The 25327-nt window shown below is 36.1% G+C and overlaps 1 protein-coding gene and 1 long non-coding RNA gene across 2 annotated transcripts; both read right to left on the minus strand.

Moving 5' to 3' along the window:
- Positions 1-2501: 2501 nt before the first annotated feature.
- LOC147840023 (uncharacterized) lies at positions 2502-3444 on the minus strand. The gene is made up of 2 exons (XR_015513653.1): positions 2989-3444; positions 2502-2937 (listed from the first exon to the last, which is right to left on the minus strand). It is a non-coding gene; the product is annotated as an uncharacterized LOC147840023 (long non-coding RNA).
- Positions 3445-5683: 2239 nt separating this feature from the next.
- On the minus strand, positions 5684-8948 carry sox11a (SRY-box transcription factor 11a). Its single transcript, NM_131336.1, is given in 1 exon segment — positions 5684-8948. A coding segment is annotated over 1 exon segment (1065 nt). The 5' UTR covers positions 8883-8948; the 3' UTR covers positions 5684-7817.
- Between the last annotated feature and the right edge of the window lie 16379 nt (positions 8949-25327).

Genomic DNA, 25327 nt, shown 5'->3' on the forward strand with positions numbered 1-25327 from the left:
ATTAACAGATTTATGCAAATAATAATAATAATAATAATAAACTATCTGATGCATTTTTAAAGCAGTTTAATTCAGTAAATATTTTCATCCCAAACAAAACAAAAGGGTATTAAGATGTGTAACAGTGTACAAGGGTTAAATAAACTTTATAATAAACACAGCTGTAATATATTTAATAATTAATGCCTGTATTATATGTTTTTTTTGTACTGATTTTTTTACATGTTAATTATTTATTTAATATATTAATATTAAATTTTATATATATATATATATATATATATATATATATATATATATATATATATATATATATATATATATATATATATATATATATATATATATATGTATATATATATATATATATATGTATATATATATATATATATATATATATATATATATATATATATACACACACACACACACACACACACACACACATTTTTTTTATATAAGTATAGGCCTACATAATGGTGTTTTAGTCCACCCTCCCACCCCAACACAACAATCTGACACTTTGCACAACAAAGGAAGTAAATCCTGTGAAGCTCAGTAGCGCCTGGTGACTGACATGAAATGCAAAGAATGGCCTTCGAGTGACAGAAACATAACAGGTCATCCTTTCCTTTACACAAGAAGAATGTCACCACGATTGGCCAAAATGCATTTCCTATTACCAGTTCAATAGCGAATCTTTTCTCCTGTACTTTGAGCTCCGCGCAGGAGTGATCTATCAGATAGCAATAAACATCTCTGAGCATTTCTCTTGCCAAGCACAGAGGCACATCTGACAAAGCAGAGGATATTAAGAACGCAGCGCACACTGGTGAGAGAAGAAGAAGAAGAAAAAGAAAAAACAGCTTTGTAGTCATGGGCCAATTTATTATTATTGTCTGAGGGAGCTGAAGCAGAATGACATAGATGTGCAACCCAAAGCTTCAAATCATCTTAGAGGAAGACTTTTGAGCATCACATCCAATCTAAAAACGCTCTGAAACCATTCGCTTCTTCTCCAGAAGTCTTTATGTAGATGTCGCATGTGGCATTTGGCCATGACATCCAGATTTTATGAATGATTTAAGAGCTCAAGGCATTGGAAATGACTTTCTTTTGTCGCCAGTTTCCAACTACCAGACTTGATAGATGTTATCCTACTCAATGTCTCCCAAGCATTTCAAATTTCCATTTATTTAAAGAGGAAATGGAGGGAAATTTTAACGGGTCACTAATTTCATTTCAGTGCGTTCCGGTGGCATTAGGCCGGACCAGATATTTCAGACGAGCACAAAATCAATGTGCACATTCTGTAGGGAATCGCTCCCTGAATCCATTAGTAACTTTGACCAAGAGGTCAGGTAAAGTAATAGCCAGATAAATGTTTTATTACCGATGCCCTCACTGACTTAATGGCCAAACTAAATACATACAGTACATCCATGCATGTCAAACGATTACATCTAGATGATGTAATGCGTTTACCTTTGCTTCTCTCACATTTAGAGCATTTGCACACTCGCATAAAAACACCAGCCATGAGAAAATCTAAAATACAAGAGAGATCCATTGCAAATTAATGTTGCAATTAAGGAAAAAGAAGGTAATTATATGTCATAAATGCATCTTTTAATTTATTTGTATTTTTTTTTATTAAACATAATACATTTTGGTTACACTTTGTAATAAGTTTAAACTTAACTGTAACATTCATTCATTCATTTATTTATTTTCTTTTCGGGTTAATCCCTTTATTAATCCAGGGTCACCACAGCAGAATGAACCGCCAACTTATCCAGCACCTTTTTACATAGCGGATACCCTTCCAGCCGCAACCCATCTCTGTGAAACATCCACACACACACACACTATGGACCAACTCACCCAATTCACCTGTACCGCATGTCTTTGGACTGTGGGGGAAACCGGAGCACCCGGAGGAAACCCACGCGAATGCAGGGAGAACATGCAAAATCCACACAGAAACGCCAACTGACCCAGCCGAGGCTCGAACCAGCGACCCAGCGACCTCCTTGCTGTGAGGTGACAGCACTACCTACTGCACCACTGTGTCGCCTTAACAGTAACATGTTTTAATTTAATATTTAACTAATGCAAGCTGATAGAAATTGAATTAAATTGCATTATAAAGTGCATTAACCAATGCTAACAAACACAACTTTGTGCAGTGTATTGGTAAACGCTGATATTAACTTACAGTTTTTCTCAGTAGCTTTGGTACATTTCTCAGACCAGAACTGAAATGTGTAAAACAGTAAATGCATTTCTCAAAACAGCATGTACAAATAGCAAAACACCATGGATTAGCTGCAAAACCCAGTCTCTTGCTCAAAATCCTTAGTTCATCTCTCAAAACTAAATTTCTGTATCAATGAACAAGCCAGTGCCGTCAGAATTATAAGTCCTTGTGTCAGTGTATGGATAAGACAGTCAAATTACTTAGTCATGTTGTCAATACTACAGTGTACTCTGGAGAGGTGTTGTTTTAAATAATGATTTTTTATTTATTTATTTATTTATTTTGCTGTTTGTACTGTAATTTGTTGACAGATTATTTAATTGTGATACATAAAGAAATAGACAGCACAGTAAAAAACAAAGAAAAAACTAAAGTAAAAATGTGAACATAGGACAAGCTCCTTTTAGACCTTTTTTTTTTACCTGAGAGAAAGGTACCAGCTGTCGACAGATTTAGAAAAAAAAAAGTCTAAAAGAAATTTATAGAAAACCATATAGAAAGCCATTTTTCATCTAAAGACTCATGCCATGAACAAGATATTAAATTATGTGGAGGTGAGACTATTTAACAGAGAACAAAATAATATATGCTGATCAACATGATAGGCAATTGATAATAAAGGAAATAGCAGAGAATTCCACATAATCGTATGCAAGGAGGTACAAAAACATTTGTAACTTGTTCAACGGAATGAGAAACTGCTTTTTGAAGTGATACCATGATGTTACAGTTTTTCTCAGTGGCTTTGGTGGATTTCTCACAACACTATTTACATTTGCACAACAGTTAGTGCATTTCTCAAAACAATCAGTACAAACTGCAAAACCTAGCTGATAACCTCAAAAGCGTGTCACTTGCTCAAAAAGGATAGTTCATTCCTCAAAAGCAAGTATTCATGTCAATGAAAGTGTCAGTGTCAACAAGAAAAATCCTGACACCATTGTTTATGAACAAGATAGTCAAATGGCTTTGTCATGTTTTCATTATGACAGTTTACTCTGTACGTATTTCCAATGCAAAAAACTTCAGATTTTGGTGACACTTCCTGAAAATGCTCAAGACAGCACCAGATACTATTTGCACAGCCATTTGAAAACTACAGTAAAGATAGACATCACTGCATTTAGTGAGGTATCTGAGTACAAGACCTTGTGCAAAAGAATAAATACACCCTTATTTACAACAAACATAAACTTCCTTTGAGTAGAGCTGTGCACAACTGTAAACAATATTGCAGTACATATTGGAACTGAACCTACAACATTCATGGGTCTGTAAATCATTCATGCAATTGTTCAATTTAGAAGACATTCAGGAAAAATGTTATTTATTAATTTTTTTATAAAATTTGTTTGACAGATTTTGACAACTAGTTCAACATTTGTGTATGTAATGACTCAAGTAATTAAATGAGGACTATTAGTTTTATATGAAATGACTATTCAGCATTCTCAAGTTTAGTTCACTTTGACTGACATGACGTAAGCAAATGTTAATGTTATAAAACAGCAGAGAGTTGTGTGAAAGCAATTGATGCATGTAGAAAAGCATTTGCAATTTGCTGAAAGGAATGAGAAACTGCTACTATGATGTGCACAAATTACTAATTGTTTTGAGAAATGCATTAATCGTTGTGCAAATGTAAGTAGTGTTGTGAGAAATGAAAAAAAAAAGGCACTGAGAAAAACTGCAAGATTGAACAGGTATTTTGAGAATTTCAATGCGGATTTAAGAAATAGACCAAAGTGACTAAGAAAAATTGTAATATAATGCAAAGGCACAATATAAGTTACTAACATTTAAATTTGTAAATATATTTATTTTCAATTAAATTACATTTAAAAAATAAAATAACACTGGAGCAAGCATGGTCATTTTGTTGGGAATGAAACATGAGGTGTTCAAAGGCACATAATAAATAAGCAGACAGACAGACAGAGACAGACAGACAGACAGACAGACAGACAGACAGACAGACAGACAGACAGACAGACAGACAGACAGACAGATAGATAGATAGATAGATAGATAGATAGATAGATAGATAGATAGATAGATAGATAGATAGATAGATAGATAGATAGATAGATAGATAGATAGATAGATAGATAGATAAATGGTGCAATTCATATTTTATATACATATATTTGTATCTTTTAATCATATTTTAAATTCCTATTTTTAACAGGAAGGTATACACTATTGTATTTGTGCATATACATTAGAATAGTAGAACTGAAGTCAAAATCTGAAGCTTATCTAACAAATTAACTTACAATAACAGTCCAAATACTAGCACAACCAAATATATGTTATAGAAAAATATTAAATACAAATTTAAAAAGCAGGAAAAATCAAAAGAAGCAAAAAAATGTTTTTTTTTATTAACTAAAATATTTTATTTTAATAATATATGTTTAAGAAAATCTGTTTTGTTTAAATACACCAAAATACATTGCCTATTACCTGAGAAATGGATAAAATTAATCATTTTCAAAACAGGGTGTATTCAATTATGCCGAACACTGTAAATAGATAGATAGACAGACAGACAGACAGACAGACAGACAGACAGACAGACAGACAGACAGACAGACAGACAGACAGACAGACAGACAGACAGACAGACAGACAGACAGACAGACAGACAGACAGACAGACAGACAGATAGATAGATAGATAGATAGATAGATAGATAGATAGATAGATAGATAGATAGATAGATAGATAACAGTTTTGCTTTTATTATTTGATCTCATTACTATTTGTTTGTTTTTAGTCTAACATAAAATGATTTAAATCCATTTAAGGTCTGTTTGGTCCACAACATAGAAATCTTACCCAGATTTGAATAAATAAATGAATAAATAAATAATAGCATGAGGGTTAAGAGATGCATTCAGGCATTTCAAAACATGCTTCAGAAACAGGGGCTGAAAGCAATTGTGACCACGGTAATGCTCCAGTAATCGTCTTTTTAAACGCATATTGATTTAAAATGACTAATGACAGATTATATTTAAGACTGTTTGTGTATTCTTGCTTTAACCTATTTTTGTGAGCTGCATGACCGGTCACTAGTGAAAAAAAAAAGAGGGCAGTGTGAGTCGGGGGTTTGAGGGAGGAGGTGGGCTTTCTCTTTTCTCCAACAGGCCACATAATCCCACCAATCACAGTACACCACTTTCAAACAGCGCTAAATTTGATTTCTTAAAGGGGCCGTTGCTTTGACCGGGAGAAGCGGAAGGATTGTTTTGATTTAAATGTTTGGGTTTTACTGGCTGCTGGCAGGAAAGATGCATTTTCAGAGCGAAATTAGGTTATGTGAAACATTTTGACCTCGTTTTTTTTCATGCAGAGCTCGCCCGTTTTAAATAAATGATGATGTCATCATTTCATTTGACAAATGGAGAGGAGATGTTATGGTGGTAAGTATTTGTTTATTAAAAGATGAGTCAAAGAGAGGTTCACATTTGGAATGTGAGGCTATAGGCTGCCTTGCTTCACCATGTTCCCTGGCAAAGAGTCCATCATATTCCAAACCTTGTATCAAAAACAGACTTCATGTCAGACCCACATAAAAATAAACAAAATATGTTTAAGTGCAAGAAACAAAAATACAGGTTTATGGTTGTTGTAGTTGTTGTTTTTAATAGAAAAGACGGCAGTCTTGCGTTGAAAATAAAAGTTTCATCATATGAAACAAGGATATGGAATGTACCTTTTTTGCTTTCTTGTTTTTTTTTTTTTCTTCAGCCAGACCACCGACATTCATTATTTGCCCATTATGGCACATATTTAAAAATATAAAATAAAATAACGAGTCATTTTCAAATTGGCTGCAGGACGTAGATTGTCCAAATTTGTGGGTCAGTTTGAAGAGAAATGGTGGGGTTTTTCCTCCACAGAAAAGCACACTGTGTGACCATATTCAGTTACGATCAGTTCCAGCTGATTTCTTTATTCATCAATGACTTCAGCATTATGACAAATAATGATGTTAACACAGCAGAACGCTGCCTGTCCATCATTTTGCTACAAAAATGCAAAAAAAAAAAATGTAGATGGTCTGCATTTACAAGTAAATATATTGCACAAAAAATGAAGGGGAAACAGTATGTGCCATAAAAAATAAAAAAATAAAAAAAAGATAACAAATCCAGTCTCACACCTGCGATTTGGGACCCATCCACATATCACGAGTATGATATACATAAACTCCTAACTTTACTATTTTACAGTACATATACAATCTTGAAACTAATACCAGCACTGAGGTATACATCTCCTCCCTCCCCAATGCCATATGTCCTACAAATACTCAACAAATTTGATCTACAGCTGTACAAAACCTAGCTTAAAATCACAAGGCATTTTTGATGCAAGTTTTAATTTAAACTTAATCCTTAAACCAGGACTCCCTTGCATGCTTTAAAACAAATGATAAAGGGAAGAAGTGCCTGAAACTCACTGAGTGCCCAGTAAGAACATTCCCTTTGTAACTGTACAAAAATATGCCTGAAAATAGTTTGCTTTCTTTTAAAAAGATGAGGTCTGTTATGTATCAAAATGCTTCCTCGAACACCTGCAACTCTAAGGAGGTTTAGGCTGCTTAAGTTTCAAACCAGTAGGTAAACAGAATCAGACTCATTAAAAAAATAAAATAAAAGTAAAGAAAAAAAAAATCCGGTTTTTAGAAATGACTGAACAACATTTTAAAAGAAATGTCCTGAACAGTAATAGTTCACAGATTTGCTTTGAGTCAGTCCACAGTCTTTACATTTTCAGCTCCCTGCAGTTAGAAAGAGGGTATAAGATGCATAGAAGTTCTCAGATTTTCCCTTTGTGGTCCGCTTTAGTTGAACAGTAATTGTAGACCTACAGAAAAATCCATAAAACCCTGTCATGCTGCCAGAAAAAAAAAAAGGGGGAAAAATGTCTGCAGACTTTTTTCTTTTTTTCTTTTTTTTTTTTGCTACAGTACCAGCTTCATGAGCATCTAAATCCTCAAACCTCTCCCTGCCTTATGGCAAGCCATTTTAACATTTATACCTTCAAACTAAAAAGTATCTGTTTCGTTATTATTACTTAATTACATGAAAGCAATCCAATACAAACTATACATGTTATCTTATTATTTTCACTACCGATTGTTCTTTAAATAGTTTATTTATTTCATATACCTTTGCTATATCTTTTGACGTGTCTCCAAATGCTGCTGTGTTTACTGAGCAACCAGTACTTTTTTAATTAGTTATTATTCCTGGTTAACTGTCCATTGTAATAACACAGTCACATTTTTTTGGTAATCACATTTTTTTTCCTTTAAAAAGCAAAAAGCATACTATTTACATCTGAATTACTTGCAGTTAAAAAAAATGTACTGTTAGACACAAATTAGTTTCTAGAAATAAAGGTTTAAACAGCTTGCCATACGCGCCTTCGTCCCAAAACCCCTATAGGTGGACCAGCAGTGGAAGGCAGGGGAAAGAAATACGTACAGAACAGAGCATTATACCTCTCTCCCGTGTGTGTTATTACTTGGGAATAGTCTTATTTAGTATGTAAAAACCAAGTCCGAAAAGTTCGCTTCGAGCCAGTCCCCAGCTATCATTTCGCTGAGCTCAGGCGTGCAATAGTCTGGAAATTCAAAGTGGGAGCCCAGGCTGCCCTCGCTAAAAGACTCCAACTCCTTATCCACCAGAGAGAGGGAGAGATTCCCTGGATTTTGACTGCCCAGCTCCGAGCTTTGCGCGGAGGAGGCGAAGTTCAAACTGAAGTCAAAAAGCAAGTCGTCCGCGTCTTCGCTCGAGCTGGAAGACGTGGAAACGGACCTAGAGGATGCTGGTGAGACGGATGCGGGATACATTGTGCTCTGCTTGGTGATGTTTTTGAAGTTGTAATAGAGTCTGTTGTTCCGGACCTCCTCGTACATGCTGGCGCCTTCAGACTCGGTGGACGAGCTCAAAGTTGGGCTGGCGGGAACTTTTGCTACATTGTAGGCTCGTATCGGATCCTCTTCCTCCTCTTTCACCCTGACCCGAGAGTCCTCCTCGGAGTCGTCATCGTCGTCTTCGTCCGTGAATTCACTTTTAATGTGAACAGTCTTTGAAACTTTCGTGCTCTTGAACGCGTACTCGTCTCCGTAGCCGTGAGACGACGACTTGCTCCCCGTCTTGTTCGCTTTCAGTTTGGGACATTTCTTGGAGCTCTTGGAAGTCTTGCTGCACTTTTCCGGAGACGGGGCTGAAGGTTTGGATGAACTGTCCAGCTTTGGTTTCTTCTTCGGTCTGTATTTGTAGTCGGGGTAGTCAGCCATGTGTTTCAACCGGAGTCTCTCGGCTTCCCTGATGAAAGGTATCTTTTCGCTGTCTTTCAGCATTTTCCAGCGCTTCCCCAAGCGTTTGGAGATCTCGGCGTTGTGCATGTCTGGAGACTGTTCCATGATCTTTCTCCGCTCGATTTTAGACCACACCATGAACGCGTTCATCGGTCGCTTTATGTGTCCGGTGGCTGTCTTGCACCAGTCTGGGTTTATCGAGACCATGAATTCGCTTTCATCAGAGTCAGTGGCTTCTCTAGACATGCTGTCCGTTTCGCTGTTGTCCGTTTGCTGCACCATGGTGCCGTTGCCGTGCGTTGTCAGTCCAAAATATCAACCCGTGTGTACGTCTGCTCTCTGCGACTCAGAGGTTCACCCACTCTTTCCAGAGTTACAAGCCGCCTTCTTAACTACTTCTTGGCTTTTTCATGTACATGACATCATGTGTAGCGCTCCAATCACATCCACTCCACTCCGCCCTATAGACTCCAAGCAGCGCGCTTTAACCCTTTACGCGCTCCCGTCTGGAGCCACGCGCGCCGCCAGACAAACTGAACGCCAGTGCGAGAGTCAACAGATAAACAAGACAAACTAAACAAACAAACCGCGCGCTATGAATGTTGCAGGATCCGTTAGACTAAAGGAGAGAGTCGTATGTTATGAAAACATTTGTGCGTTGAAACTGTCTCTCTCACCACCCCGACTCTCTCTCTCTTTCTCTCTCATAAAGGAAAAAAAACTGAAGGTGGCGCTTGGACACTGTTCCTGTGTTCAGATATGGGTGATTCTTCAATTAGGGGAAATATTCTGTCTTCTGGGATGGTTTATAGGAAGAAAAGCTTTTTAATAAAAAAATACAATCATTCTAGATTAGAAGTAGCATTTCGTCTCTTTATTTAGCTGAACAAAATTAAGAATGTTAATGTAAATTACAAGGGCTTGTTATTATAGTTTTATTGTAGTGTCTCACAATATTTATATGGTGTATGGTGTTTACTTAACTATTTTGGTATACTGTTGCCATTATCATCGCAAAAGCACAACTTTATGTTATCCTGTGTTTGGATGTGTGATGGACTGTAAAAAAAATAAATAATTAATTAAATCAACACCTGTTAATAAATAATCCAATATATACTATTACTCATCAAACAAGAAAGTTTATCAAGGCCACAAATAGATTAGATTAATATATGTAATCTCACATTATATGGACTTTTTTTTAAGTCGGGTGAAATATTGTTTCAATTATGTATTTTTCCAAAATAAAACATAGTCAAAACACCCTTAAAAATATATATAATTATACATGGACTCATGTCACTTATTTGAAATTTATTAAATTTCATTGATTCATTCAATTTCTTTCCGGCTTAGTCCCTTTATTAATCTGGGGACTCCACAGCGGAATGAACTGCTAACTTATTCAGCATATATTTTATGCAGCGGATACCCTTCCAGCTGCAACCCATCACCGGGAACACTCATACACTCATTTACAAACATACACCATGGACAATTTTAGCTTACCCAGTTCACCTATACCACATGTCTTTGGACTTGTGGGGGAAACCGGAGCACCCGGAGGAAACCCACGCGAACGCAGGGAGAACATGCAAACTCCACTCAGAAATGCCAACTGGCTGGCTCGAACTAGTGACCTTCTTGCTGTGAGGTGAAATAAATATGTTTAATATTTATAAAAATTATAAATTGAATATAAAAATAAATATAACATAGATCAAAAACTATCAAAACAACCTTATATTATAGAAATACATGGGCTCTTCAATTATACATGGTCATTATTTGAAATGTATTAAATTCCAAACTAAGATAATTACAACTCATCAAATTGTGTCAAATGACAATAATATGCATTAAAAATTTGCATAGGTTGTGCAATTAACAGTAAATAGGTAACAACAACTGTGTTATGTTAAATTTGTAAATATTGTATTATTGTTTTGAATAATATATAATAAATAACAGCTATCCATTTAACAAACAAATTCTTCCAAGAAAAAAAATCCAGTTTTCTCTAAAGTAAACAGCAGTTCACAGTGTGCTTAATTCAAAGCCAGCAGCTCCCTTTCCCTGTCCACTGTGGTTAGCAGTCAGCGGTGTTACTTGAAACTCTGCATCTGCCAAGGCTTCCTGTTTTCTCTGTCCCCTAGAGGGCAATCACTAGCCCTTCAGAGACCTTACATCACCCTCACCCCTGATGATGGAAGAAACTGCCCTGAGCGCTGGACATCTCACTATAGTTTCCCCTTAGAAGGTAAGACGAGCACATATATGACAAGCTTACAAAAGCAATCTCCTCTCTTAGTGACCACAAATCTGCCCCGTCCACCCTTACGTCTCCAAACTCTCCTCAAAATCCCAAGGTCGTCCATTTGTAAGCAAAACATACGACATGCTCCTCTGCTATTGGACGAAACAGAAATGTTGAATGAACAAGTGTATCTGCTCTCTTGCTGTGGTTCGGTCTGCGTTACATCATCGTTCCTGTGATTGGCTCGCAAACAGAGGTGAGCGGAGCTGCCTAATGATGTGGTGCTCATTAGCATGGCTCGTTAAGGGCTGTGAATGAGGTGAGAGTGTCAGCCACTGCAGAGGTGTGAGTCATCCTGAAACAGGGAGGGTCTCCGTGCGGGGAAATGTGAGATATCCTCTCTCCCCCCATGACTGCGTATACACACACACACACTCACACACACACACACACACACACACACACACACACACACACACACAGATTATGTACACTCTCGAACACATGCAGACAAACAAACGCATACTTTAAAAAATTAATAAATAAATAAATCATGCCAATGACTTCTGCTTTTTTAATGATGACCAATTTGGATTGTCAGTCAGATTGTTCACCCAAACATGAACATTTACTTAGCATTTACTTACACTCAAGTGGTGCCAAACCTTTCTGAGATTCTTTCTTCTGTTGAACGTAAAAGAAGATATTTTGAATACTGGAAACATTATTCAAACATCTACAGTGGTTCTGACTGACGTTTACAGTAGAACATGTCAGATAAAGTCGAATGGAAATCAATGATTATAGTTACTAACATTCTTCAATATATCTTATTTCTTTTTTAATAGAAGAAAGATGCTCAAATGGGTTTGGAACAAGTAAAGAGTGAATAAACGTCACATTTTATTTAATTTTTTTCGTGCATTTGTGTGTGCACAATCCCTTTAATCATCACAAACACTTTGTTTTTACATATTTATTCGTTCATTTTCTTTTCGGCTTAGTCCCTTTATTAATCAGGGGTTGCCACAGCAGAATGAACCGATGTTTTGACATGTTTACATTTTCATTAAATCGATAGTTCAAGCTAAAAGCATTGACTCAGCACTTGTGCTTAGCTGGCTTCAGCGGTGGACTGGCCATCTGGCAAACAGGGCAGTTTCCCACTGGGCCGATATACTTTTTGGGCCAGGCTGATCATAGTCTAATATCTGATCGGCCCATAAAAGGCTTAGCAGCCTATAGTTTTTTTCTGCCTAATTAATTGACGATGCTGTGATGCTGTGACTCTGAAAGTAAGATGCTCTTTTTTTCATATATATATATATATATATATATATATATATATATATATATATATATATATATATATATATATATATATATATATATATATATATATATATCGTATAGATATATATCAGAAAAAAATTATCCTATTTTAGGATATGTTATTTTATCCTATACATATATACATATATATATATATATATATATATATATATATATATATATATATATATATATATATATATAGATATATATATATATATATATATATATATATAGATAGATATATTTATATGTGTGTGTGTGTGTGTGTGTGTGTATATGGCTTTCATAAAATAGGAGTTGACAACATGCACATATAGATAGCAATTTGATTGAATGTAGTGGGCAGCTCTGGCCCAAAATGCCAGAGCCGATTTTTTGCCACAGTCCTGCTCTGGGTGGCTCCAGATCTTCATGTGCCCTTCTATTCTGTTAAACACAAAATAATATATAGTTGTGGAATTTTGAAAACTGGTAACCATTGGAATGAATGAACAAAAATAAATAAAATAATTAATAACATTATTGAAATCATTGAATGAATACATATAGACGTCAATGGCTACTAATTTCCAACATTCTTCAAAGTATCTTCTTTTGTGTTTAAATGACAAAATAAACTCAAAGACGATTAGATCAAGTTGAGGGTTAGTAAACGATGACCGATTTTTCATTTTTTGTGAATACATTAAAGAGACTGTTTACCATATTTATTGGTACATATTTATGTGGTAACCATTGTCTGATGGCGATTTCTGGGTTTACTATTCTTGTAGGGATTTTGGTTCACACAAGCAGATTAAAACTGACACGCACACGCACACACACACACACACAGTTGCAAGTACTGGAAGAAATAGGTAAGTAAAGATAAGCATTGGTGGTCTGCGGTGTTGCTGTCCACATGTGCATCCTATTATCCATTTTGCAACTCACACTGTTCTTCCAAAAGAAATATATCTGGAGTTGAACTATTTTGTTGACTAGAAGCATTAATATTATGACTGGCTGTATGACAGCCTACTTTGATTTAGTACAAGAAAATGTGCTTTGTCTGTGCAATAATGTTTGTTTGTTTGGTTAATAAATAATCCATCAGCTATGTACTTATGTATTTGTGTGCATAAGAAAGCACGAAAATAGGGAATATTATACTGAAAATCAAATATTTGCTTATATTTCTAGATATAGACATAAATATTTTGCTACTTTTTTACTATCTTATTTATATAATGCAAAAGTGTCAGTGTGTGTGTGTTATATTTAACATAATTTGTTAAAACTAACATTAAATATATTGAATACATCAGTTTGTTTTATTCATCTATGTTTTTGTCTACATATTATTAATGTTGTTTATTTACTCATCCAAGAATGAACAAAATCTACATATATATACAGTAGAAAAAAATATTAATTAATAATTAATACAATTAATGAACAATTAATTAATCGTAGTAACGTAAATAAGTCATATCAAACATTTAAACCAATCTTAATATACAGAATTAGTTTCACAGCAGGCACAGGAAGTCTACATGAGGTCACATTGACTTTGTACCCCAATGTCATGGGGATGTTACATTTTGTTTGGAAATAAAAATCAGGTGGACATCAGAACCAACATCAGACCATCGTCAATGTTCAACGTCCAACCTAAATTCAACCAAATATCAATGTCTAATGATGTTACAGCTTGACGTTGTGTGGATGTTACCACTATGACTTCTTTCAGACCTATGATTTTGATTGCCATACCTGATAAATAAATGTCAGTATTTGACATCAATATGATGTTGGTTTAAGATGTTTTCTCGACGTTGGATTTTGGTTATCTTCCAACACAATCTTTAATCAACCAAATATTAACGTCAAAATAACTTTATCCCTAGAGGCTGGCTAGATATTGAATGTCATCTGATGTCACAACCTAAATCTAACCTAATATCCACATCTTATGACATTGTGTAGCTGCGGGGTCTATATATAAATGCAAAAGAATTCCCTCACTGATCTAAACACTTTGAAAAAGTAAAACTCTACTACTCTCCTATGCACAATACGATAAATAAACTGAATGCATAGTATTCTACATTGCATAACCTCATATATAATACAATATACAATACACACACATATATAATAGGCTACACCTCATAAAATATTCCCTCAGTTATCTAAAGTCTCTGAAACAGCTGTTTCTATGCGCGAGCACTGAGGCATAGATCAATAGCGAGTCAGGCTAAGGGTTATCAGATGCTGCAGATTCATGGATCCATCTCTTCTGCATAGCCTCCAGACAGGTGGGCCTCCATTCACTGCTATCTGATCACTTAACAATGGCTAGGGAAAGAGGCTGTTATGGGGGCCTATAGAGACGCAAATAAACTTCTCACTTGCATAACACATTCCTGAATATTCCTTTTGCTTTCATGGAGAGGTTGTTGCCTTGAAAGGGTATTTTTATGCAAATATACGTGATAGTTATCATGAAGAGTGTGTGTTTGTGGATGGTACGGCTATTTGCATCCTCAATACGACAAAGGGAGTGGATCTGAACAGTGTTGCTTAGCGTTATCTTTGGAGTTTTTAGATTTATGGACGCTCTGTACTTTGATAAGCTGGACCTGCGAGGAATAAACAATCGTTGATTTAAATACAGGCAAATTGTATACAAAACATATAATCGTTCTAACAGTCACCATCTGCCAGATGAAAATACACTTTTAATGTGGCGACGCATTCATGCGAGACAAGAAACTAACAGGCCAGTAATGAGTTTCACAGGGGATGCAATTTAGTTTGAGAATCAGTGGGATCATAGACCGAAATCTGACTTAAATTATGCAAAAAAAAGTTTCTTAAGCATAATAAGAACAAGATATTAAAGAAGAATATTTTAATGAAGACATCTCAGCTGAGACAGCTATTATACATGCTGTGTATTTGTAACAAAATGTTCTAAGATTTTACCATTTTTTTAAGCTACACCATATCCTGTGTGTGTGTGTGTGTGTGTGTGTGTGTGTGTGTGTGTGTGTGTGTGTGTGTGTGTGTGTGTGTTTTTAAAGAAATGGCCTATACTGTAAATAGCTGTAAAAGTCCAATATTAACTAGATGTTGGGTTAAATAGTAATGTTTATATATATATATATATATATATATATATATATATATATATATATATATATATATATATATATATATATATATATATATATATATATATATATATATACTTAAATCAACTGAGTACTGTAAAACCTAATAGATTAAGGCAACTGGTAACTTAAATCATTTGAGGAAACAGATTGCCACAAACCATTTGAGTTAAAAAAAAAAAACTATCTATGTGAGTACTGTGAACTTACTCCATTTAAGTTGAAGTAATGAGATTTTTAATGAACTAATTACCTTCCTAATTACCTTCAACACTGAGTTCAAAACTATTTTTAAATGAGTAGAGTTAGCTTGCAGTAAATTTTGAGTCAACTACCCTCATTTCATTTGATAAAGTTGACTGTTGTGTTTTGCAGTGTATATACTGTATGTGTCTGTATATATGTTATATAATTATGTATATAATGTAATGTAATGTGTATTTCATTCATTCATTTTCTTTTCGGCTTAGTCCTTTTACTATTCTGGGGTTGCCACAACGGAATGAAGCGCCAACTTATGCAGCATATGTATTTACACAGCAGATGCTTTTCCAGCTGCAACTAATCACTGGGAAACATCCATTCACACTCATACGCTACAAACAATTTAAGCTTACCCAATTCACCTATACCACATCTTTGGACTTGTAGGGGAAACCGGAGCACCCGGAGGAAACCCACGCGAACATGGGAAGAACATGCAAACTCCACACAGAAACACCAACTGACCCAGCCAAGGCTCAAACCAGTGACATCTACAACATTATCATTTTACACTCTTAAACCAGTGCCAATGTCACTGTAAGATGTCAAATGTCCTTCCACAAGTCTCTGATGTTCAGCAGACATTCAACACAGAGTGGCCGTCATTAATGTAAACAGCCAAAGCCTGACACTTCTCTGGAATGTCTATCACATGACACACTAACACAATTAACAGATCCCATGTATACCACTAATGCACTCCACTGTTTAGTTTAAAACATTTAGAAAGGATAGTCACAACCCGCTGGGCTTGTTCACACCTGGTTTACGCCTGAATCTACCAGTTTTCATGATGTATTTTCAATGTGTATGAACAATCACTAAAGAGCAACTACACCACACCTACTGACCTAATTCTTAAACATTACAGGATTTGTTGTTGAAGTGCACTGATCAGACAAGGTGTAACCCATTTTTGGATTATTATGGATGTGTTCGTACAAACATAACCACTTACACTAAAAACGTGCAATTTGATAAAGATTTAAATATATCACTTTTATTTTCACCCTTGTGTTAGTTTTCCTTCCTATATATAAATATATGTATGAAAGGTAATAATAATGGTTACATATAAATAATAGTTACATCTAAAAGAGAAAAAAAGACACATTGATACCCATGAACTACAATTCCACTACCAAATTAGGGAGTGAGATGAATAATAAATAAATATTACATAAAAAAAAAAAAATTGATCGATTAATTTAATTTAAACCATATCAACATTTTCTGAGGCTGGATCAATGAAGCAAATACTCTCTTTTTTATTATAGGTTGCAGCAAGATGGCCAAATTATATATATATATATATATATATATATATATATATATATATATATATATATATATATATATATATATATATATATATATATATATATATTTTTTTTTTTATCAACCTAGGCTCACTATTGATGCGTACCCCTATATACATTTTTGGAGATCGCGAAATATGTGCCAGCAGGTATGTTTTTTGCCTTTGTCTTTTCATGAATCCACCAGAGGCCGCTGTCTACACTTTTTCAGATCTCAAATTTGTTTTGCAAGTGCCATCCGCGCCTGCTGTTCTCGTGTAAATCCACCAGAGGCTGCTGTGGATTTACCACACTACCCAACCGATATAGTGTTTTCAAAAGCAATCCAGAAAAAGAAAAGCCTGATGTTTACCACATTTTCAGATTTTACCACATTCTACCCCTGTTACATAATTGTTTGTTTTATTTGTTGTTTTACCTGCTTTCTGGAACTATTCTTCACTAAACTCAAACCCTGTCATCGCGAACAACTCCTCAGTGCATCTTAAGTCTGTCGATGTACATGCGTAATAGCAGAAAAGCTATCCACATGGAGGTAAGCGGTCAGCTAGTAGTGCAAAAAGAAGTAGAAGCCGTCAGCGGCGCCATATTGCCCTGTAGTGTTCGTTTAAAGGACAAAATGCAGCTCTGGCTACGTAATTCACGCTCTCCAGAAATGTATGTGGGTGTACATTTTCACAAGGAGCTTGTGTAGATTTGTATGCTTATACTGATATATTTATACAATATGTGACTAGTTTGTTTGTTTGTAGACACTGCACAAAGAAATTTATCCTAATTGATATAAAATTAATTTGTTATTATTTGTTATTTATTATTCTATTATTTTATTAGTTTGTTTTATTATTAATGGTTTATGCAGTATTTTAAATAAATAAACAAACAAACAAGCAAACCACATTTTATTTAGTAAATGGTAAAATAATACATTTTTAAAAACACACAACTGTCATTATATGAATAAGATAACATGTTGAATCCTCAAAATGTTAGTAAAAGCATAAACAATATTAATAATGCTTAGTTAACTTTTTCTTTCCTTTTTATACAATTTTTGTCCTCTATGGACCTGAGTGTAACTTTTTAAACTTGACACACAAGCCATGAAGGTAGCCGTGAAGAAAACTGGTCACAGTATTGTGGCTACCAGAGCAGTAGCAAAAGGAAATGAAAGCTGCTCATGTGCTTTGAGTACCACTTTTGGATTTAATTTACAAAATAAATAAGAGCATATAAAACAAAACCACCATCAATAGCCATGTGAATTTCAGTAGCAGCCCAAAATCAGCGTCAAAGCTTCTATTTCAGCTCACCACCTTACTTTTCACCATGCTGGGCGGTGGAAACGTGGGAATGCTTTGCTCCGCCGTAATGATGTCGTCACCTTGCTCTCAAAAGCCCCTGGCGTCTTGACATGGCAACATTTCACCTGTTGTCATTTCTACGTCCACACACTCTCCCAGCCTGCCCGAATGTGCCACTGCATTCAGGGAAACATTTTCACTGTACAACTAGCTCCCGAGTGTTTGTGTGCGCTTCGTCTTGGGCTAATAAACATGGTCTGAGAGAGCCCTCGGGGGCGACCAGGCCGGGTAATGAGAGTATGTTTAGTCTGGGGAAGCTGGGACAAATTCTGATGGATTGCATGGCCACGGCTTAACCTCCTCTAATACACACTAAAGCACAGAGAGAGCGAGTTCTGCACACTTTCACTTTTTCAAACGCTACTTGGGAAATTGATGGAAATCAGGTTCCAAGATGCTCTCATGATTTCTGAAGTAAGACATATATTCTACGGAAGGCTGGAATGAAAATAGCCAGCGCTGCCAAAGCCATCTCGCCTAGGAAAAAAAAAAAAGCACAATAAATCAAGGCTTTTCTCGCTTGGTTGTGAAAGCACATGTTTAGTCAAATGGCCTGCCGTGTCCAACAAGCACGAACTTGCCCTTTCATGTAAATAGAAAGAGCATGATGAGCTCTGATGGAGTCAGGGTGTATGTTTAGTCACCCTCAGACGTATCCTGGGCTCTGAAGTCTCCGTTTATGATCTTTTGCACCACAAGCCCAATTGTGACAGTTCAAAGACGCCTCGAAAGAATACACGGCCCTCAGGCTCAGCAGTCTTACTGAGAGAAGTCGCCCTCTGTAATTAGCAGCTTTACATAATCCAAAATTAAAGGTTCGATTTACTTTAAATGTGATAGGTTTCTCTTGATATCATGTGATAAATTACTTGGAAACGATCATCTGAACATCTTTGAAACTTTGGATTTAGGCCAATAAGTTAATGTGCACATGTCACTTTCGGCGAATTGTGTTTTATGGGCCTGAAAATGCACAATTTTTCAGAGTGGGAGTTTTTGAAAACTATATAGTACTTATTGTAAGCAAGAAAAACATAATTTTGAGAATATAGTGTAAGAAATGTGAGTGAGTAGCCTATTTAACAACTAAAACAACAATGATGGATTACCAGCATGCTCTCACACTTTATATTATAAGTACATATTAGTTTGTAACTAATTTATATGACAAAATATACATTTCTGTACATTTTGATATGCTTACATAGTATTAAATACATATTATTTTACAGCTAAAAAAATATTTACAAATACACACACACACACACACACTCTTATCAGCTACTTCTATCGGCACCTGTTCAACTGCTCAATTATGCAAGTTTCTAATTTCAATCACATGGCAGCAACGCAATGCATTTAGGCAAGTAGACATGGTCAAAAAAATCTGCTGCAGTTCAAACCTAGCATCAGAATGGGAAAGAAAGGTGTTTTAAGTGACTCTGAATGTGGCATGATTGTTGGTGCTAGACGGGCTGAGAATTTAAGAAACTGATCTAATGGGATTTTCACGAACAACCATCTCTAGGGTTTACAGAGTATGGTCTGAAGAAGAGAAAATATTCAGTGAGGGGCAATTCTGTGGGCACAAATACCTTGTTTATGCCAGAAGCCAAATGATAATGGTCAGACTGGTTTGAGTTAATAGAAAGGTTACAGTAACTCAAATAACCGCTCATTACAACTGCGGTATACAGAAGAGCATCTCTGAATTTACAACACATCAAACCTTGAGGCAGATGGGCTACAGCAGCAGAACACCACACCGGGTGCCACTCCTGTCAGCTAAGAACAGGAAACTGAGACAATTCGCACAGGCTCACCAAAATTGCACAGTAGAACATTCGAAAAACGTTGCCTGGTTTGATGAGTCTTGATTTCTGCTGCAACATTCGGATGATAGGGTCAGAATTTGGATTTATCCTGCCTTGTGTCAATGGTTCAGGCTGGTGGTGTTGGTGTAATGGTGTAGGGGCTATTTTCTTGGAACAATTTTTTCCCATTAGTACCAATTGAGCATTGTGTCAATGCCACAGCCTACCTGAGTATTGTTGCTGACCATGTCTATCCCTTTCTGACCACAGTGTACCCTTCTTCTGATGGCTACTTCCAGCACCATGTCAAAAATAAATAATCTCAGATTGGTTTCTTGTACATGACAATGAGTTCACTGCACTCAAATGGCCTCCACAGTCACCAGAACCCAATCCATTAGAGCACCTTTGGGATGTGGTGGAACAGGAGATTGGCATCATGGATGTGCAGCTGACAAATCTGTAGCAACTGCGTGATGTTTATCATGTCAATGTGGACTAAAATCTACAAGGAATATTTCCAGTGTCTTGTAGAATATATGCCTAGAAAGATTAAAGCAGTTATGAAGACAAAAGGGGGTTCAACATGGTACTAGTAAGGTGTACCTAATAAAGTGTCCAGTGAGTATATACAGACTTCCAACATTTTAGTTGACTTAATGTAATTTTCAGACTACTTAACCAGAAGTCAACCCTATTTATTCATTTATTTATTTATTTATTTATTTATTTAATCAACTTAGAGAGATTTTTGTTCTCTTTTAACCTAAACTGAATGATTCACAAATGCATCTCCACAGCAAACGTACTATGATTTCTATGTATTTGTCTTTTGGAATTTGATACTTTTGGAACGGCATGAAGTTGAGTAAATGATGACAGATTTTAGAAGCTTAAACTAATCCTTTAAATTAACTGTTGCAAGCAAAAAATCCTTTGCCCTCATTCATTGAAAACACCATAAAAATGCACTTTTCACCCTTAAACCCCTTATTGTTTTCACAATAAACAACATTTATATTTTATTTGCATAGCTTTGACAGGCCATGTCCCACAACAACCACAAAGTGTATATAACAGGAATGTTTTAAACTCAATGTTTTTTTCTGGAAATGTTATTGCTGGGTGCTGTAGTGCTGTCTAATTAAAATGTGGCTGAAATGAAATAAACCATATTTAGTTTACAAGGAGACAAAAACATTAACTTGCACATTCTCAACTGCGTTTAACGACTCATCTGTAATTTTCAGCAAAATATGTATTCTTTAAAATAGAAGTTCTAAAGGACTATGAAAGGGCTTTGTGACTGGTGACTGGTTAAATTACTTTTGTTTGAGACTGAAAAGACTGGGTTGGAAAACTGCTTTAAACAGCCTAAGTTGTATTTAAGATAAGATTAATTAGTAAAAGTGGGTGAGAAAAAAAAAGTGTCTTTTTCTCACCTGGTACTTCAGCAGTAATCTAATTATAAAATGTCCGTAAACTAGCTTCTTGCTCCAGTTCCTTCACTTTCCAAAGGAAACACATGAGAAGGTTTTGTAGAGCAGACATCTTAAAAAAAGGGATCAGCTTCAGCACTTTTGATCATTCTGAGAAACAAGGGCGGAAATTGTTTAAAAGTGAGCATGTTTTCACAGTAAATCTGTTCAATGTGGCCGTGGCTCTGTTTAATAGAGTAATGACCCAGGAGCTTTTAGTTGGGGCTGGCAGCTGTCTTCCTGGAGGAAAGAAAAAAAAGCCAATAAACATCTGCACCAAAGAAGAGTTTTCATTTGCTTATTATCTGGATTTTTGCTCAGAACTTTTTTTAAGCATGTGGGAATGTTCTTCTGATTGAGAGACACATGTCTCCAGGCTGTAGTTAGGTGATAATGTTTTTTTTTTCTTTTTTTTTTTTCTGTGGCACTTTCTATTACAGTAAAAGGAGAGAGAGAGAGAGAGAGAGAGAGAGAGAGAGAGTTCAATTACTTTTCTCCTTTTTCTTTGCACTTTAAAGGTATAAATCCAATGTGTTTTCTTATAAAATAAATATTAGATACATTGGATAAACTATAAAAGTATCTAAGCATTAAATATTTTAAACAAATCAAATATTGATGTATACTGGACCTTTTCATCTACATGGAGAGAATTTATTTCAATAATTTTCTCAATCCACAAATTCTGAGCAAATGGTAAGTATTAACTCTGTTGTCATTTTTCTTTAGCTTATTTCCTTTATTATAAAGCTTATAGCTTATTTCAGCGGAATGAAACGCCAACTTATCCAGCATGTGTTTTAAGCAGGGGATGCTCTTCAAGCTCCAATCCAGTACTGGAAAATACCCTCTCACATTAAGACACATACACTTCACCTGTACTGCATGTCTTTGGACTGCGGGGGAAACTGGAGCACCCGGAGGAAACCCACGCGAATATGGGGACAACATGCAAACTCCACATAGAAATGTCAACTGACCAAGCCTGGACTCAAACCACTAACCCTCTTTCTGTGAGGTGACAGTGCTAACCACTGAGACACCATGTCGCCCCCTCTGTTATCTAATTTGGTCTTTCTTACACCAGGTATTTTCACAAGCTGATGAGTTTCTTTATAACAAGGCAAAAAGTTATTTTCCAAAACCTTAACTGTCTCTGATCCTTTCTGTTCTGTTTCAATGGAATAAGTGGCCATACTCCTGTCACATCTTTCATGAAGCGGTTGAAGAGAAAACTCCTCTATAAGCACTTCATCTACTGACATACTTAAACCAATGTACTTATAGTAACTATTATTTGTAGAATTATTTGACCAGAATAGGCCTACAACTTTTAGTAACTCTATGAAACATTTTTTTTTTTAATTCCTTATTTTGTCCTTGCTAACATCTGAACATCAACATTCACTGTCCGCCTCGGCTGCATTAGAAAAACACCACAGTGACAGACATGGAGGAAGCAGATCTCACATAACATTTGTGAGAAATGCTACAGTACAAACGTTCCCAATGATTATTTGATGTATTTGTTGTGGAGTTAATTCAAGCCTTTTAATGAGTCACACACAATTTTGCTACAAAGTTCACGCACACACACACAGCAGACACACACATACAGGGCCTGCCCACACTATGCTATTCGAACTATGGCCAGGCCCATTTCCTGGATTGTTTGAGAAGTGTGAGTGCTCTCAATCGGGCTCAGACATGGCTCCCTTGGCCGGCCCTGGCCCGGTCAGAAGAGGTGTGCCACAGCGTGGTTCACTTGGGCTTTGGTGCGGTACGATTGTGTGTGAGTGAAAAACGATCCTGAGCCCGAAACTAAAAGCGAGACATGACTTATAAGTGACTGTTTCATATGCGTTTATTTATCATTCTTACTGTTCAATAGATGCAAATTGTCATAGTTTATTAAAGACACAGACCCCCCCACTGCACGACAGCTGCACCTTGAGCAAACCACCTCATTCTGTAAGGCGACAACAATACCTACTGCGCCGTTTTGTTAATGTACAAAATAAACCTGATTTAACGTTCACAAACTGATATTGAAGCGTCTTCTTTTATAATTGTACTGACATGTGGCTGTGGTGATGAATTACAGCAATTTTACTGTCCTTAACTTACTTTATTTCAAACATGAAAAGGTTTTAAAAAGGTTTTTAACTTGTAAAACGTATTCTTGATCACATTTGATCACAGTGAGCCAATCAGATCTTTTAAATCTCAGCTGCTTTGTGCATGTCCTGTCTTGTTGATATGATTATACACATTACTACGTTGACATGTTAATGCACATCACATCATGGTCGGCCTCAAAACGTAAGCGATTTGCATTCTATATTCTAATGTCAGGAAATTTAAGGAAAGAGACTTATTGTCTTTATATCACCCCAATATAACTGTGTACACTATACCTATACACAGTTCTGTCCAAACAGCGTACAAAAGATGATTTTCATCATAGGTGCCTTTTAAAATATATTAATATATTATTAGTGGTACTGCCAGCAACTACTTACAGGATGAGGGTGATGCTATTTTTTGACCACACAACTTTCATCATTCAACACAAAGCAAACAAAGTCAAAGCCATTAAAAACCCTGACCGGAAAGCAGAGCAAGAGAAAGAAAGTCAAACATTGAAATCGCCTACGCTCTAAATAAGGAACACACCACTACAATACACAGAGTCCAACAGTTCATTGGATTCAAGTCCCACACTTAAAAAAACGTACAAAGAAAAATGTCAGAGGACACGGCAAGACTACACACTCACCTCCAAACCCATCTAAATTCTTATTAAACTCTCTTTGTTCAATCATTACTAGGGCTATATCCGAGGTTATTTCTGCTGAAGGTATAGCCGTAAAGGATTCACATAGTCAAGGATACATTTGACAGACAGCTCTCTCTCTTTCTCTCTTCCTATTATTTGACCAGAACAGATAAATGAACTCTCGTACTCGCAATGAAAAACACAATAATCATTCTGTTTCACTAGCAGGTCATCAGCCACCGGCAATATTCATCCCTCAGCCGAGTAATAAAGTGTAGAGGTCACTCAAAGAGGGACAATGACCACCATGAGAGATTGATGGTCCAGAAAAGGCCAGGCAAAATCCCGGCTAAATCAAAGCGATTCCGTGTTAATGAAATCCCATCGCCGTACACTGTAAATCATCTATGAACTAATCTATTAGTGATAATGAATTGGCATTGGCAGTTTAACCTTACTTTTGCAATTCATTATATTTGAGATTAACAAGGGATGGAATCTAAGCGAAATGTCTGTGGGGAATTATGTCTGCGGGCTGCGTTGTCAATCACCGATTGTGTTCTCGATGTCTTCCATTAATCGAGCCGAATTAAATAAGACTTTCTTTGATGCCGACAGCTTTCCTACTTTCCCCAAGATAGTTAACTCTTCATTACCCAAATTAAAGGCATCCATCTTGCTCGCCGCTGCCATATTGGCTTGACCTCTGCCTGTCACAACTTTGGTGTAAGACGGAGAGTGATGAACGACTAGCTGTGATCCCTTCAACCCAAAGCCAACTGAGTGTCCAAGTCGCTCCAATCCATTTATCTCTAGAGGCCGCACCACGGGACTGCTTTTAACAATGAGCGGTGCGAGTCCTAATTGACTTTTATAGAAATGATTTTAATTATATGCCTGGCAGCTCTCGGAGAGTTCATAAAGATCGCCTAAAGCTTTTAACACAGATCTGATGG

The sequence above is a fragment of the Danio rerio genome, chromosome 17, assembly GCF_052040795.2.
Source record: "Danio rerio strain M-AB ecotype USA chromosome 17, GRCz13ab, whole genome shotgun sequence".
In the NCBI taxonomy this organism is placed as follows: domain Eukaryota; kingdom Metazoa; phylum Chordata; class Actinopteri; order Cypriniformes; family Danionidae; genus Danio; species Danio rerio.